This window comes from Montipora capricornis, chromosome 8 (genome assembly GCF_036669925.1).
Source record: "Montipora capricornis isolate CH-2021 chromosome 8, ASM3666992v2, whole genome shotgun sequence".
Classification (NCBI taxonomy): domain Eukaryota; kingdom Metazoa; phylum Cnidaria; class Anthozoa; order Scleractinia; family Acroporidae; genus Montipora; species Montipora capricornis.
The window spans coordinates 38,817,521-38,835,020 of record NC_090890.1 but is presented as its reverse complement, the minus strand read 5'-3'; the positions used below and the strand labels follow the sequence as shown (position 1 = coordinate 38,835,020).

Here is a 17,500-nt window from a genome sequence, read left to right as displayed (position 1 = left end):
GTTAAAAATGTATCTAGCGTCTTGAAACAAAAAGAGCTACCTGGTTTCATCATTTCCCCGGTCACCTCTGGTGAAATCTATCTGTACAGGTTTAATTTGTGTCGTTATTGAGAATTTACTCACTGATAAGTTTGCAGGCTCTACTAGAATCAAAATCATCCATCTTTTTGAAGTTCTTCCTAATAAAGTCTTCCAAGATGACCAAACAGAGAGAATTAAGCCCCGATGACACAAAACTGCGAAGGAAAACAATATTGAATTCAGTCAATTTCCTAAGAAAACGTTTTTTTTTTTTCAATTGTTCTAGCTATTAGATAGTACGCGCGCTGTGATTGGCGAATTTAGCGGACCGCATTCGACAGTACGAATATCTGTCCTTCCCGCTAAATTTGAAATTAAAAGGAAAACATCTAGCAAGTTTTCTTTTGGCAGTTGAACATTCCCATTGACTTCAAATTGTTTCCTTTGCCGCGCGCGTGATTACCCCAGAGTTATGGATCCTCCCTTTTTCCTGTTAATTTACGACCCGCGATCTTCGCATTTGGGCCATAAATTGAAGGAAAAACTCCGTCGGTATCTTACAGTACAGACCTCGAACCCGGTTAGTAAGAGGCATTTATCCTTTCAAATTGGCCCCTCTGCACTCTTGTTTCGTTGACTTCAGAATCAAAGAGAGGAGGCGATAAGTAATAATTTAAGGCGCATAAAAGGATTCAAGTCAACATGATGCCAGAGACGACGAGGAAGTAAACATTGATGGCAATGATCGATGATTATGATGATCACGATAATGGTGATGATGAGGAAGATGAAAGCGGTGACGTAATCAGTGATGATGGTAAAGACGAGATGATTTGACGATGACGTAAGTGGAGTACACGATTCATACCTTATGGATCCAGCAAATATACAAGCAGTTATGAATCCGGATAGCCCTCTCAGATGATTAAGTTTATCCACAACAAAATAGAAGAGGACCTAGAGGAAACAAAATCAGTTTAAGGTTAGCAGCCTGGGAGTAAGATCTCCACTAGGTCCCAGCATCAATCCTCTCGCTGCTCGTTCCGCGCCCGACATAATTATCGTGCGAAACCCTAGTTTGAGAAGCGTGCTCGCGGGCTAATTCCCATGTGGTGTACCATCCAGACGGAACTGACAATTGTCGCCTTAAATTTTATCTACGACGATTTCTTGGTCTTCTAAGCGACCAGTTTTCAATTTACTGCCACTTGAATTTAGTTCAAAGTTCTTGATTCTGGATTGCTATACTTATGATTGTATTAAAAAATCTCAGGCCACTTTTCGGCCAATCAGAGGCTAAACTAAAACTAGTGGTGACTTTGTCGCGTGCGTTTTCCTGCGCTTTCTGCCAGCTGGGCGTACTCTCCTGGCCTTATGATTGGCTCGTTTGATCATCTTTTTGCATCTGCTGGGATTAACAACGGTTTTCATTGAGTGTTTAAAGTCATGACGCCACCGCGACTGACACTCGTTACTTACAAATCGAACGACACTTTTCCAACCCCCTCCCCCCCCCCCCCAAAAAAAAAAATATATAAAACAATGGCAAATCACTTGCGCGCGTGCATCTTTCCGCGCTTTAAAGAAGATGCATCAAGAAAAGATGAAAAAGCAGAGAGAGTGAATGGAAAGAAGACCGACACTTGTCCATTTCAGGAAAAAAGTTATTTTTAGAAACTCCATTTCCAATTGCCGAAACCACATGACGTCATATGGCTCCATCGGACTGTGGCAACGTCGCACTGGGTCATCAATAAATGACTAAGCGTTCGCACTGCCTATGCGGACCTCTCTGGGATCTGGGAAAACATCTGTTTCTATTTCTTGTATCGTATCCCAGTGACCACAATGGTCGTGTCCCTTTCCTGTGACTTGATATTTTCCTATTTGCGTGTAATAGCATCGAATACAGTATAGTTCATCACGTTGTTTTCTACTGTTGCAATCGTGAGGGTATTAATATTGGTTTCGCTTTCAATAGTGACACTCAGCCACACTTTGTTGAGTCTTATGTCCGTACCTGATCGTTGCGCTGAATTTCTCCAGCCGTCAAAGGATCACAGTTGGCGAATACAGCGTACATAACGAGTCCATTGATACAAGCCAGACCCATCAGAATTACAAGCACAGGAACACTAACCCACACTGCCCTGAAGCAAAAAAATGCAGCCTATAAGATTCTCCTGTTGATTACCAGACTCGAGCGCACTTAATACGTTGTTGAAACTTACGAGCATAGACATGAAACTCCTGAATGAAATATGCAACCAGAAACTTTTGAAGAAACTTGAACTCAAGGATAAATTTTTCTGTCTGCTCTGTAGTTCTAATTAGCCAAAGTTTTATTTTGGTATTTTTACGACCAACGGGATCAAAGTCGACTATTCGTGGAGAACATCACTTCGTGAAAATTGGCTCTCAGTCTCAACTTAATAGCAAATCTTTTACTTAAAAAATTAAACTGGAATAACGAGGAAGCGATTACAATGCTAGGGCAATTTCTAGATCAACACTCTTATCTAATTCACTTTTGATACGCACAATGACGCCCTTGCGTAAGAATAATTTAGAGCAAAAAAAGGTTTTGTGGTCAGTCTCACCTTCTGGCCAAGTTGACGGACTTAATGCTCATGTATCGCTGAACAGTTATTTGGCTGACAGTCCAAAAAGGCATGGCTGTGAGCGCTCCACCGATGGACAGACTCCAAAATGTATCACGAATCGTGGGGTTTGGGTTAAAACTAGAGGATAAAATACACAAAGGAGCAGTAAATCATAAATAAGGAAATTAGTTGCTTCAGAAAAGACTTTTCGTTGTCTAGAATATATCTGGTACTTACTTAAACACTGCCATCCGTTGGCGGTTCTTATTCACTTGAATCACGTGGTCAAATCCTCCTACATTGTTGACACCCAAAATACATAGCGTAATTAGGCCCGCCAGCATCAGAATGAGATGAAATGCGTTGGTCCAAGATACAGCTTTTAGGCCTCCCTAGAAGTAAATATAAATTTGATCTTTATTTGACGTATCCTTTGATTTGCCGAGGATGTAGCCCAAGCGTTGTAAGCTTAGTAGGGTTTGTTTGTTTGTTGTCTATTTGTTTGAGCAGGTTGAAGTCTTGGCAGCTATTCAGCTGATGTGGACCTGCTATACTCACTCACCCACCCATATATTCACAGAGGACAGCCACAACACCGGGAACTTCATCCCCTAAACAATTGTGAAATCAAAGTACGAATACTCTCGCCTCATGCCTGTATTTTTTCAGCCTTTTTTGCTGATGCTCAAGTTGCCTCATCAACTGCGGTGATCTTTCGCCGCGAAAATCACACTCTTTACAAATGGTTATGATTTTAATCAAACCGGATGAAACCAAATATCGAAATGTTGGCGGTTTCCTTGCTTTCGCCACCAAACGTGACTGCTTGTGACGTCACGAGAGGAGGAGACTATGTTTGAGGAAAAGAGACTCACCAGTGTTGAACAAATGAAGCAAACGACCCCAGTGGGGACAATTCCGGCTGCTAACGGAACACCAGTCACTGCAAAAAGCAACAGGACAAAGTCGTGAGAAAGTCCTATTGCATTACGCATGAACCTTGTCCTGCTAAATAACAAATCGAGTAAATTATTTACAGGCTGTGTACCTTACCATGACTGATAGCTTGAGATGGAAGATAAAGCACGACGCTCAAGGACAGAAGCTGAAAGAACAGGAATATCAGAGATTTATTCGGGAATGAAATAAGCGCAACAGGAATTAACAAAAAAAATAAATCACGACAACTCTTTGTACAATGACAACAATCGATGGAAAGGACGGATAATATTAATCTACTCTTTTTAGGTGGCGTCTGCGTTATGTTAATCTTGGTTACTTCATTCTCTCTCGAAAGACCGCGATTCTTTACAGTCAGACTCAAAAATAACCAACTCTAGACAGTTCATAGTGACGATCCATTTCGTAACCAATGGCAACCACGATTTGACTGCTCAATAAAGCCGGAAGCCCAAGATTTCGCACTGACTTCCGGTTTAGAAGAAACCAGTCTGAGATCGTTACTATTTACACTGATCAAGTGAAGCTATGATCCTCGCAGTTATGAAGGCAATTTTTTGTAATTGCGTAAAGAAGCCTGAAAAATTCAGGACTTAAACGGGGTTTGAACCAAGTGAGCTATGAGGTCACGGGTTCAAACTTCGTTGAAGTCCTGAATTTTGCAGGCTTCTTTACGCAATTGCAAACTGCGAGGACCATAGCTTCACTTGATTTCATATCCGCAGTTCATATATGATCCATTTCATACATCATTTCATCGTTTATTTATACTGACCAAGTGAATCACAACCTGTGCTGTGAAACGAGAACGTATTTTTTTTTCTAGGCTAGCATCTCAGTCGTTAAGTGGTGCGATGACAAGGAATAATGGTGGAGTCGTAAGCCGTAAGGTGGATATTACAATTGATTGGGCACAAAGGAGATGAACATGACGAAGAGGGCAGCCCTGACGGAGATGGAGAAATGACGTTGTCAATAATGCAATATGTACGTGGTAAAGAAGGGTTCGAATTCGCAGATATTGATATGGAAGTAAATACTGAAAAAGTAGTTCAATAATTCAAGTCAAATTTAACTAGTCTGGAGGGAGGAGCTTAATTTAATGTGCCCTTACAAAATTTCATCAACTTTTACTTACGCAGCTTGTGGTAAATAACGCCGATCCAATATATCGTACACCTTCCGAAAATCGCGCTTCGAGATACTAAAAAGAAAACCAACAAAAAACAAACAAACAAACAAAAATGAAAAACAAGAAGGCAAACAAAAACAAACAAAAGAAAAAACTCAAAGAAGGAAAATTACTATCGAATGGAGCTAGTTTCTTAAGAAACTGCGATGTCTGCACCAGTGAGTGTTTGAGGCAAGACATCATGGTTGTATTAAGCCTTTCAGCCCCGAAGAAACACTCCTTTGACGAGTAAAATCGTCTGGCATTAGACAGGGTAAAATAATAATTTGTAATCACTTTATTGAAGTCTCAAGGTTATATTTAGCCGAGCACGAGTGCCCTACTTATTGGGGAGACTACAAATCAACTGAAATCAGAACAAACCAAATCAAATGTTGGTTTTTGAGGAGAGTACCCGGTTGCTGACCACCGGTTTTCGTTAAAACAATAAAACAATGGTTTGCTGGGGGTGCTCACTGTCTCGCGGGCTCAGAAAACCTGGTTGTGGTGATTGTTATTTAAGGTTTTTCGGAGTACCCAGGGAAAAACATCTCGTAGCACAGTAGAGAACCAGCCAGACAGACAGACAGCCGTTATTTTAGCACGATGATAATAAAAGCTATGTAGCTTATGGGGTCGTGCATAAATACTAAACCTAAGAACAAAATATATGCATAGCACTTGTGGGAGCTCATCACAAAATGCTTTGTGCATGAGCTTTAATTGAAATACTCTATAACAAGAGCTCAACGGATGCCAATCAGCTTGTATTAACACGTCCGACGATCCCATGTCTTTTGATAAGTTAAAAATTATTCTTGCCGCTCTACAGTGCAATCGTTTCAATGAATAAAAAAGATCAGCATTAAAGCACGACCCCCACAGAACGAGGCCGTAAGTTACAGATGGCAACTATGACTTTGAAATAAAAGTTAAAAAGAACATCCTTTGGTAAAAACCTCGACCACCTAATTACCGTCTACTAGCTTCTTTGCGAAAGTCTTCTTGAGATCCAACATGTGCAGCACCCAGGAGAGTTTATCGTCAACTGTTATACCCAGTAAGCGACATTTGTTAACCCACTAGAATGGCATCAGTGCCGATGTGACTTGGCGCAAATGGCCCCATTGCGCTGGTTTTACAAATTAAGATAGCTTCGCTTTTTTTGCGGATGCGGGTTAAGGCGATTTAAAATACACGAATCTTACAGTTCATCTAAAGCTTTGTCCAACTAAGCGACCGCTTCGTCTGCCGTTTTTTTTTTTAATGCAGTAAATCGTAACGTCCTCAGCGAATAAGTAAACGGAGCCTGATTTCATACTTGACGGTAAATCGTTGACAAACAAAGAGAACAACAAACTCAACCCACATAAGGCGTCGAATCCTGGAATCGATCTCGGGCCATATTGGTGGAAGGCAAGTACTCTCACCTGTACAAGGAGAGAGGCCCGGGGCGCTTTGCCGTTGTCGTGACTTTGTAGTTGCTGTACGAAGAGGCAAGAATACGAAGTCCCGGCAAAATAATTTCCGGAAGTGAAAATTTATCACTGCTTTAATGCTTCGGTTTTCTTTAAATGAAAACTGACTTTCTTTCTCTGCCTTTTGTTTGCGAAATGGATTATGCGTCCAGCAGTTACATTTTCGTTTTCTTTGTTTTTTTCTTGATCCCCTTTTGAGGATTATCAACTGCGTGTTTTTCTCAGGGAGCTAAAATCCCGAGGTGTGATCTAATTCTAACACAGAAAATTTTGTATTTTTGGTGACAACAGCCAAGAGTGTGTATCATAATCCTATTTAAAACGTATATTACGCAAACAAACTTGACCTCTCAGCTTGGAAGAATTAAGTGGCAATGCCTTAGCTCTAGTGCTTCTTACGCCACAGTAATCGAAAAACGTTTCCAATTTTCCGAAGTCACTGAAGGGTCCTGAAGGCAACGGGAGTTGTGGGTTCGAGTGCATTGTGAGCTGCGTGAACCTTTTCCCTTAGGGAAGCCATAGCATGAACTCATGACATCCAGAATTTCTCGTGCATGCAGCATAAGTTACTTCGGAAGATGAAGCCTTCACCTTCCTTACCACCATCCCACTCATTCTCCACACGTTTTCCCGGAAGGCGCGGGATTCAGGTCACGAGTCGCGCTCATGAAATATTTATGATGTAATGCCTTTCGTGGTATTCTGCAGACTAGAAAAATTTTCCCTTCCTTTAAATAAAGATTTCTCAATAATGGCTTTTCAAACGTCGGTCGTTTCTAGCAATGGCATATCGATGATTGTTGACCTGTAAATTGGCTGAAACTAAACACAAAACCTTTAAATCAAACAAACTTACCTCGTTGACGGAGGTAACCTTCAGTCGATGGAACATTGGAATAAAAAGAACATGTACGGTTCCGGCCACGATCCAATATGATATAAGCGCTAAAATAATGTACTGCAGGCCATAGGAAAAAACTTCGGCTGTGGTGCCAAGTAAAACGACCGACGAAAAATAACTTGCCACTAGTGATAAAGAAATGAGCCAACTTCGGAGGTTCTTGTTTGCGAGAAGAAATTCGTTTGTTGTTCTCTGTTTCCCTCCTCGCAATGCAAAGTATAAACCAACGGTGATAGGAATAAGAAGAGCCGGCGTAAAAACTGCGATGTCTTCAGCGAATTTCATGGCTGTAACAGTGTTTAGATGCGAAGAAAAAGTTTCTTGTTTCCGAAGGCGAATTGACGTCCAACACCGAGTGGTTGACCTTAGTTGCTTCAAGCCTGAATGCAATAACGTCTAATGAAGTGCGATGCTGACAAATCGTACAGAAATAGCAGGAAAAGCCTGACGGATGTTTGATTTTCCTTAGTGACAAAGTGCACATTTACGGCTGGCTCACATGCCCAACAAAAATACACCAGAAAATCAAGTGTGCGACCCGCAGCGGGGAACAACAAATATCAAAATAAAGAACAATAGCGTCTTAAATCTGTCAACACTTATCTCATGTGGCCGAAGTCTGATCTTCTGTTTTTCTAAATTTCTCTCTGACCTTTATAGGAAAACAATAGATTACGTTATCTGCCAAATTGGTTGTAAGTTTGTTTTCGACATTCTCTTGGCTTTTGGCCAGCATTGAGGCTTTTTATACTTGTGCACGCCTGGCCGGAAATATGTCATGTTAAACACACCCGGATCAGACAAATGCGCGGCGGGAAACATTTCCGATGAGAGAACGATTGAACGATCTACAATTTAAAGGTCATCTTGAAACTACAAACTGATTAATTCAAATCTCAAAATGTTTCCTTAGTTTTCTGAAAATCACGAGCTAAGCAACCTTTTATTAAAACTGTTTTCACTTTCTGGAATGCCAATGACATAATGTTTTGTGGTTTGATAGAAGAAGGTGTCATTTCCGCTGAGCTAGGCGAGTTTATATTGGGAACTCAGTGACAAATACGAAAGTCACGGATTTGCAGATCAGGTAGGCTGAAGCTCGGCCTTAATCTTGTTCTGTGTATGAACTCTCTTCAGGCAAACACCCTATATTTTTATTCTCGATGGTTTGAATTGTAATATTCAATTCAAAAAATGAAATTGCTTCATGGAGAAGGTATGCCGTGCCGGATTTCATGTGTGAAAAAGCATTGAACCTCAGTCGAATATCAAATCTTGACACATTTTCGTTGTACCTACTTGAATAAAATACAGGGGCAACAAAACGATAATCTTCAGCGAAATATGTGCTCGAGAGAGTCAAACTTTTCTAAGAATTTCGGTTCTGTTGTTCGCTAGGAAGTTCCGGCTTAGAAGGCACGTTCAGGTAGCAATTTCTGAAATGAAGACATAGTTCCCTAAAATTCTCGGACACTTCAATTTTCAGCTAAGATATCCGAACAGATCAAATTCTTCTAGGTGATAAAAACACCTCTTTAGACAGTCTATACATTTAATTACAAGGAGCCTAGAAATGTCGTCTCTCAAAGTTTTTGGCTTGATTTGCTCGTTGGGTTCCCTTGAAAATAATCCGCAGTCATCATAAAGATTGTGGCCTTCCTGAGGTAATTGAGCTGAATGTCCCAGTGCATGCCTACCAGACTTAAGATTTCCGTAAGAACGCAATCAATTTTTACCATCTAATGGGCTTTTGCATGTTTTTACTGCCTACACTGATTCGGCCGTGAAATTAGCACACCCATGCAATTGCATATCATAAGACAATAAGATGAGAAATCGGTTTAACTGGAAATGAGCTGTCATTGTAAATTATTCTTAATTCGCTGCCTAATACGATGAAATAATAATATTGATAATAATAATTGTAAGAAGTTATATACCTATATAATTATATGATTCTGTTTACTTAATTGTCTGCCTGGAAGTTTCTTTATTTTTCTTCCAGTGGTCAAGTAAATGTGTGGGTCCCTAAACGCTTCCTAATTTTTCATTCGTGGATGGGAACGGAAGATTCGATTAAGGTTATTTGGTTTTTGACCATTTAGCTAAGAAGTTTATGATCCAACAAAATGGAAACCGTGACCATGTCCGTGAGGGTTCTGAAATGGTTTGAACTGACAAAGATCGAAAGTTCCTCTGGTAGTCAGACCCAACAAACTGATTGACAGGGGAATTTTCACACCCGGGATTCGCATTACAACACCACTGCGAATGACGTTCCTTGGCCGTTTTTGAGGGCGATGTGCTCTTCAGACGTTTAAGGTAACAAAAGCAACAACTCAGACTTTCTTTCTGACCCTTGCTCCATTGCGCTTAGAAACCGGCAATTCGAGTAACTTCGGATTGGCGTCATATCCTGTAGGTGAGGTTTTCTTCCTTTAATTTAGTTTAATCTTTTCCTTAGCTTCCCATCCAAAAGAAAGCCGCGCGAAACTCAGCCATCACCAAAATTTTAAAGTATTTAAAGTTAGGGGGAAAGCAATACATCATTTTAAAGCTAAGAAAATAAGCTTTCCAAAAACATATATATAACTTCTTTACAGAGAACAAAAACATTTTACTAAAAGAAAATTTAAAACAAAAAAAAAAAAGAAAAAAAAAACACAAAAATCAGTTTTCCACAAGAATTTGGTCATTTTAACGTTGATTACGAATTTTTGGATACAAAATAAAAATTTTCCTCATTTTATCTGCTTTCTTGGACGTAATATAACTTTGACGGAAAACTGATCAGGCACGAATATTCGGTTCTTTTTTCGGTAATCCGATTAGCGATAATGTGTAATATGATAATTCGATAATAAGTGTCAAATTTGCGACCTGTTGCTAATGGCAACGAAACAGATCACATTACGAATAATTAAACTCTGCTGACCAAAAACCCTCGGGGAGGAGGGGAGAACACCCACATAAAAAAGGACGGGGCTTCTTGTCGTACCTTTTAGGGGTTAAAAAAGCCGTTTTGGTACCTCTTAGGGTGTTCAGCGGGAGCTTTAGCGGTATCTTTTTAATAGGGTATTGAGCCGAAAAATTATGACAGGAGACATTTGACAATTAACTACTTTTTAATTTTGTCTAATTAAAAACCATAATTTGGTACCTTTAAGGAGTGAAAAAATTTCATGCAACGCCTACAAGACAGGTTCTTGGTACCTCTTAGGGGTTCTTTTCAAAATTTCCGACGAGCACCCCCCTCCTTCTTATATAGGAGTCTTTCACCCCCCCCCCCCCCCGGGGAAAACCCCACAAATTACCAATTTTAAGACGGAAAATTTATCCCAAAGGATAAAACATTTTGCTGGACATGTAATCAGGGTAAATATGTAAGATTTGTAGTGAAAACAAGCGAATATTTTGAGGGAACATACTATTCTGTGCGATGAGAAGGACATATATCTACACGAGCAAATTTTATGCAAATTTACAGTACAAGAGATCATGTGATCTCTTGACAGTTACGAAAATAATCTTACCTTTTCAGCGATGTCAAGGCTTGAAATTCCATCCAATGAACCAAAATCCTTTTATTTATCCTTTCCGATACCTGTAGTGTTATTTTTTGGCTGAAAAACTTTAGTAAAACCGCTCTGGGATCGTCTAAAAATTTCACCTTCGCTCGTCTTCAAATTGCCTGAAGTAGACTTCCGGTCATGTAGACGTAATGAAAGCTACAAAGCTGACATTTTCAGGGAAACTGGGGCCATATCTCCCCAGAAAACACGCCAATTTTCACAGCGATCGATGGAAATGGAGGCGTTCCAGCTACTAATCCTACAAAAATGATTCCTGCAGGAATCATTTTCTCGGCCAACTAGGAAAAAAGAGTTTTAAGAACCTTTGCGGGAAACAAAACTTGCTGTCATGTACATTCATTACGTGGCTTCTTTTTTCAAGCGGAAATGACCGGGTGATACCCTTGCAGGGCAAAGTTCTCCAAATACATTTTATATTAGTTTCAGTATACGTGACCACATACACTCCTTGATTCCCTGCTAACAGAGATGTCTCTTTTTTGCGTTCGCTGGGCTGACGAGTGGGGAAGAGAGACCTCTGCCTTGGGTCGAATCCAACGCAACCGCCGTCCGTAAACTTGGACGCCACTGTTCAAACGGCATGCCCCATGATATGTTTGGTGACTGTGACTTGAGCCTACTGTGTCTTGCGCATTCCTTTACAGCTATTCCGCTGTTGTTAAGTGAACCCACACAACACGAAGCATCACGTGATGATTGGGTCGCTAAGTAACCGCCCGTACTCGTCAGCCCAGCGACCGCAAAAAGAAAAAGCCCGGTACGTGGAAAGAAGCTTCTAAAATTCACCAAACCGCCAGCTACGCAGGTTTCAAATTAACGAAAAATAGAATGACACTTGGTGAACAAACAAACAAAAAGAACATATGTATTTGTTTATCTATGCCTTAATGTGCAACAACGGTGGCCCCCTAGGGACATGCTGTAAATTAAATAGTTGCTGCAAATAAAATAAAGTTGCTGCAAATTCAAAATAGTTGCTGCAAATTTACAAAACGAGTTTCTGCAAAGTAAAAGAATGTTCCTGCAAACTGAATTAAAACATAAGTATGCGCGCGCACTGATGGAAAGGCAGGTACAAAGCACAGTGACAGGTCATTGCTGTAACAATTCAGAAATTATCCTAAATATCCATTAAAGCTAACCTTAGGCCTAATGTTAGCATTTGTAAACAGTTAGGGTCAAGGTTTCTGTATTGGTAAAACAATGATCTCTGACTTGTGACTTGTGTTCTGTAATTGCCCTTCCTTCATTGCGCGCGCATACTTTTGATGTTTTAATTTGCCACCGTATGCAACGAAAGGGTCGACCTCCATCATGACATTGCACTTGTCATTGCTGGAATAATTAGTGAATTTATGACGCGAATTTGAAGCAACCTTCGAATGTGCAGCTCGTTATGAGTGGTTATAAAACAAGCAAACCTCAGGTGAACGGATAGTTCTCCTTTTTATTTTCAACCGCTAAACAAAACCTTTGTGCAATTATAACTAATCTTGTGCCATGAAATCTATGTAAATCTTAAATTTACAAAACTCAGTCTAAGATTAAAGGGCCAGTATATTTAACACACGTATAATGATAAATCAAAGAAAGGCGTCCATCTGGGCAGGTACTAAACACAGGTCAGAGGTCACAATTCACAGGTCATTGTTTACTAATAGAGAAACAGCCCTAACCGTTTACCAATGCTAACATTAGGCCTAAAAACCTTTTGTTTAGGCCAAATTAGGCCCATGGTTAACTTTAATGAATAGGATTCTTTCTTTATTGGTAAACATTGACCTGTGACTTGTGACCTTTGACCTGTGTTTTGTACGCGTCTATCTCGTCACAAAATCGTCCTCAACGAATTAATATGTTACAAACCCAAAAGAACTACTTAATTCTGACAAACATATGTACCGGTGGCTTTATCGATGTTTCAAAAGAACGCTCACAAACTCCTCATTGAAATGTAACTGTTTGGCTGATACTAAAACTTGCCACAAATTTTCTTGGATTGACATTAAAAAACATAGCGTGGAACATTGCACCTCAGTGGCCCTACAACGACTTATCATGAGGACGCTAATTGATCTTTGTATACAAAAGGAAAGCCCACGCAAACCTTACAGTTGGAGAGGTGTAGAGTATGCAGCCAGTACCAACACAAAACACTTACGTCCCTAGTTTTATCACTTGTTAGTACACCAAGTGCGCACCCCTTCATCGAATTGACCTTTAAGCATTGAATTAACCCTTGGACTCCCAGAGGTGATCTGTACTTAAATTCTCCTCGTAATTTCAATGAACTGTCCGTAAGAAAGGTAATCAATCGGTCAAGACCTGTACAGATATTGAGAATAAAGAATGTTATTAGCTAAATAGGGGTGATTTTGATATAACGCCAAATTCTCATGACTACCCAACAAAGAAATACATGGTACTAGTTAGGAGAATGGACTTTTCGATCGTGGGAATGAGAGAGCGAAAAGCAAGATAAACATGCATAATATGACATCACAATATCACAATAACCACTCAAAAGCTGTAGAAGAACATAAAAGAAATACATTGAAGACAACGAAGAGCATGGACAGACAAAAAAAAACAGGAGAAGATTCTCACAGAATGCTTTTAGGCCGGACATTTTTCTCCCGAGTTGATTCCAAGTCACTTAGGAATAATGACTATTTATGCTCAAGATCATATATCTTTTGGCGTAGCGATTATTTCATCGTTAGAGGAATTCCATATTCACATTTCCTGGTTCAAATTTAAGTATCAAAAGAGTAACCCCGCTTACAGTAAAATGGTGGTATATTGTTAAGTCCCCGCACAATATTTACAAAAGCCCATGACTGGAAGCTTAAAACTTGCATATATCCCTTATAAGTCATCATTTTATCAAATCATCTATCTATAAACCAGCTTCTCCCTCCTCGAGACCGCAAAGTGACATCACCCGGCTTATATTAACCAATCAGTGTTCGTTGTCTCTCATTACGTTGCAGGTGTTTAAGTTCATTTCTGAATTTACGCGGGAAGTAAAAATCTCAAAATGAACTGGTGCGAGAAATCGATCTCTGAAACTAGGAGTAAAAGTCGTTTGCTCGCTGTCATAGGCTCCTGTACTATGAGGACTTTGTTTTGTTGTATACAAAAAAAAAAAAAAAAAAAAACCCAACGATGACTTCACATTTTCGTGTCATTGTCCAACAGTTTGTCTGTATAAATTTCTCCCGCCTCTTTCTTTTCTTCGTTGTTAGTCACAGGCGGGGCTTCATCCCAATTTATTTTGATCTCCTGAAAGGAAAAATTATTCTTATTAACAGTGCATTCACCTACAATACTCGTCACATTTGTTGTAACACCCATCCCCGTTTGCCCCCTACTCCAATGTTGATTTTTACAACTACTAGCAGTCGCCCGAAAATTTTTTGCACAACATTGAATTGGGGGGAGGGGGATATGGTATAAGCTACGTTCTTGTAACACGATGATTCTGGACCATTCACTAAGTGTTCCAACTAAATATGTCTAGTATTGTAGGAAAAAGCAAATAATTGTTTAGTATCTACCACATAAGCTAATAACTTCGGGATCGCCAAAGTTAATTAAGAGGACTTTTTTAATCGAAAATCAGGGCTCGGGAAAAGCATTATTCAGTTGTACGGTATGTGATGAAATACTGTAGTTGCATCCGGACACATACTGACCACTTTGGCAATCCAAACAGGTCATGCGTCTTGAACGAGCTTGCAATGATCCCAAGCAAAGGTAAAACGATTAGTGCCTACCGAGTCTTGGTTTGATTGTTGTAGGGAAGATCTCTGTGTACCACAGAAAGAAAAGACCCTTTGTTTCGACAGCCAATGAGGCTCTGGTTGGCACATTAATGACAATAGGTGACGTCAGCGATATGTTTGCTATGCTTTGGCTATCGACAAGCGAATGAAAGTAAAATTGTGGATGCAATTTCAGAGATTGATGACGACAAAACGGCTCCTTGAAGAGTGTTTTTTTTTCACTTTTTTAAATAAAGAGGATTCAATGTACATGATCGCTGAGATACGATGCAATACGTAACTCTATAAATGGTCTTTCACAGTCATAATCGCCGAAAACCTACGTTCATGACGATTCCGTTTAAAGCACTTTCGGACGTTAAAGCTATCAACGCATAACAATGACCTCATAGACTTTACTCTGGCTTACGTTTGTGGATTTCAGTTGCATGCATCAAGGACTTGGGTACACGCACTATTCTCATTAATGGTGCGATTGACATGCAGTAGAGGCAACGAAATTGTGTGATGTAGTAGCAATTGATTTTTCCCGTGATTCTCTTGTCCGTGATTAGATCAGAACTCTGTAAGACCTTCCCTCTATTAATCACACTTAGTGCGCGGGCTGTGATTGGTCGATTTTGCGGGCCGTATTCCACACAGTACGGCCTTCTGTCGGTCGCTAGTTTTCTTTCCCGCGCGCCGGATTAACCTCAGAGATGTAATAAATGTAATAAAGATCTTATTAACCTCGTTTTCTCGGTCCGAATTGTAAGTTACGAATCCTCGTTTTTTCCCGTTGATTTATTCATAAATCAACGGGAAAAAACGAGGTCCGTAATTTACAATACGGACCTCGAACTCGATTAGTAAGAGGTATTTACTACGCCAAAGAAACGTTAATCAAATACTTTTAACCGTGACATTGAGCGGGTAGCATTTCAGGCAGCCTACGAATCGAGCAAAGTGTTAAACGGCGAAACCAAGCGAAATGCTGTTAGAAAAAGGAAGGGGCTTTGTCTGCGGTGTTGTATGCCATTCCTCATCACATCATGACTAAAAACGACCATAAATGACTCACTAATATTTCAAAAGGATGACAGCCAATTGATAGAAACTTATTATTTGGGTCACATGTATACCCCGCCGTAAATTCCGGTACGAAAGAACAGTACTAGTACTAGTGCTAATTGTATCATGCATTCCTTTCACAAGTCATACATCGCAGAAGATCTGTATTCAGCATTCGCAGAAGATCTGTATGGCTCAAGATTCTTCATTTTGCACTATACATGCTTTAGCGCGAAGCGATACTTTCGACATAGTGGCTATGGTGGAATTTTTTTCGGAAAGCGCTTTCCATTGTAAATGACAATACAGTTCTCCGACTCACATTTGCATCTATTACTCATTTCGACTCAGTTATTGACCGCTTACGTTTTGGTGTATTGGCATCATCTCTTGATCTTTGGCCTTTGCTATGCGCTCCTCTTCCTCTGCAACAAAGTCCCATTCAAAGCGATGACCGGGCAAAAAACTCATAAGCCAATCCTTCAGTGGAAACAGCAACTTTGGATCAACTTCCCTTTCCTTGTCTTCTTTGCTTGCTAAAAAAGATCGCAAACACTGTTACCTTACGTAAATCCTATGTCAGTGACAATTACACGGAGCAAAGAATTGAATCAACAAATTGGTCCACAGTCGAAAAGTGACACTTATGATTACGGCAAAGGTTCAACCTCTAAGTAAGTAATAACTAGATACCCATGGAACAAGGAAATAAAGCGCCATATTGGCCTTTGCATAATCGGATATAGTGACCACGACAAGGTTTCAAACGCAGGCACTCCTTTTTTAATGTAAGGATCATAGCTTCACTTGATTTCATATCCGCAGTCATATATATGATCCATTTCATATATCATTTCATCGTTGATTCATTCCTCACGGGAACATTAGAACCCACAAATGACCAGCTCCCAACGTCAGAGCTTCATAGCTCAGTTGGTTAGAGCGTCGCACCGGTATCGCGAGGTCACGGGTTCAAACCCCGTTGAAGTCCTGAATTTTTCAGGCTTCTTTACGCAGTTGCAAAAATTGCGTTCATAACTGCGAGGATCATAGCTTCAATTGTAAGCGTTATAATCGAGCGGAAAGTAACTAGCCATTGGTCACCATCAATTCTTTATTTACCCTCGGATTTTAGAGTAGCTCGGTGTATAGCTAGCATCTGCGAGCGCAAACCCTCCCAACCATGAGATAACACAGAGGACAGACCACAACACGGAGAACTCCACGCTCTACATCTTTGTTTGTGGGTTTTTTTACGTTCCACAGGGAGATAAACATTTTGAGGTTGTGCGACGGGGTGTCTACAGTTAATCGTCCTTATCCGGGAATACACGAGAGTTTAACATTTTCAGTTGTCATTACACAGACAGCTCTCTCTCCTCAGTTATTTAACGACCCTTAGTGCATGTTGGTCCTGCCAGAGTTTTTGACCCTGCGACCTCCTGCACAGTAATCCCAAGCACAACTAACGAAGCCAAACGGTCTGCGGTAACTAATTTGCCAAAACGATTAAAATTAATTGTTGGTTGAACCAACTGACATTTGTCCTTAAAGTTCAATTACTTTAACCCTTTAATGCCCAATAGTGACTTATAGATTTTACTCTGTCTAACGCCAGACGATTTTACTCGTCAAAGGGAGACCCCTTGGGCACTAAAGGGTTAAAAAACTATCTCCTTTAACCCTTTAATGCCCAATAGTGACTTATAGATTTTACCCTGTCTAACGCCAGACGATTTTACTCGTCAAAGGGAGACCCCTTAGGCACTAAAGGGTTAATTACTTTTGCCCTTTTAATTTATTTTTAATCTGTGGCCCAGAAACTCACCCAAAATTAAACTCATTATGACGCCGACGCCAAAGGAGACAATCACAGACAAACCACTAAACCAGAGATAGGACATGCTGTATAAATCTGCTATGGCCTCGCTGAAA

The 17,500-nt window shown here is 40.2% G+C and overlaps 2 protein-coding genes across 2 annotated transcripts in view; both read right to left on the bottom strand.

The window, feature by feature from the left end:
- LOC138014399 (sodium-coupled monocarboxylate transporter 2-like) overlaps nt 1-7,726 on the bottom strand; it is a 13,396-nt gene extending 5,670 nt beyond the window's left edge. Inside the window, exons 1-9 of the mRNA XM_068861460.1 lie at nt 7,090-7,726; nt 4,723-4,788; nt 3,678-3,729; nt 3,500-3,567; nt 2,862-3,016; nt 2,622-2,762; nt 2,042-2,171; nt 890-978; nt 124-236 (exon numbers count right to left, since the gene is read on the bottom strand). Of these exons, the coding sequence (XP_068717561.1) occupies nt 124-236; nt 890-978; nt 2,042-2,171; nt 2,622-2,762; nt 2,862-3,016; nt 3,500-3,567; nt 3,678-3,729; nt 4,723-4,788; nt 7,090-7,419 (1,144 nt within the window). The 5' untranslated portion in view covers nt 7,420-7,726. The remainder of the gene's footprint in view (nt 1-123; nt 237-889; nt 979-2,041; nt 2,172-2,621; nt 2,763-2,861; nt 3,017-3,499; nt 3,568-3,677; nt 3,730-4,722; nt 4,789-7,089) is intronic.
- Nucleotides 7,727-12,154: 4,428 nt separating this feature from the next.
- The window catches only part of LOC138014398 (sodium-coupled monocarboxylate transporter 1-like), a 19,902-nt gene continuing 14,556 nt past the window's right edge, over nt 12,155-17,500 (bottom strand). The window contains exons 13-16 of the mRNA XM_068861459.1: nt 17,394-17,494; nt 15,932-16,101; nt 13,906-14,012; nt 12,155-13,052 (exon numbers count right to left, since the gene is read on the bottom strand). Of these exons, the coding sequence (XP_068717560.1) occupies nt 13,046-13,052; nt 13,906-14,012; nt 15,932-16,101; nt 17,394-17,494 (385 nt within the window). The 3' untranslated portion in view covers nt 12,155-13,045. The remainder of the gene's footprint in view (nt 13,053-13,905; nt 14,013-15,931; nt 16,102-17,393; nt 17,495-17,500) is intronic.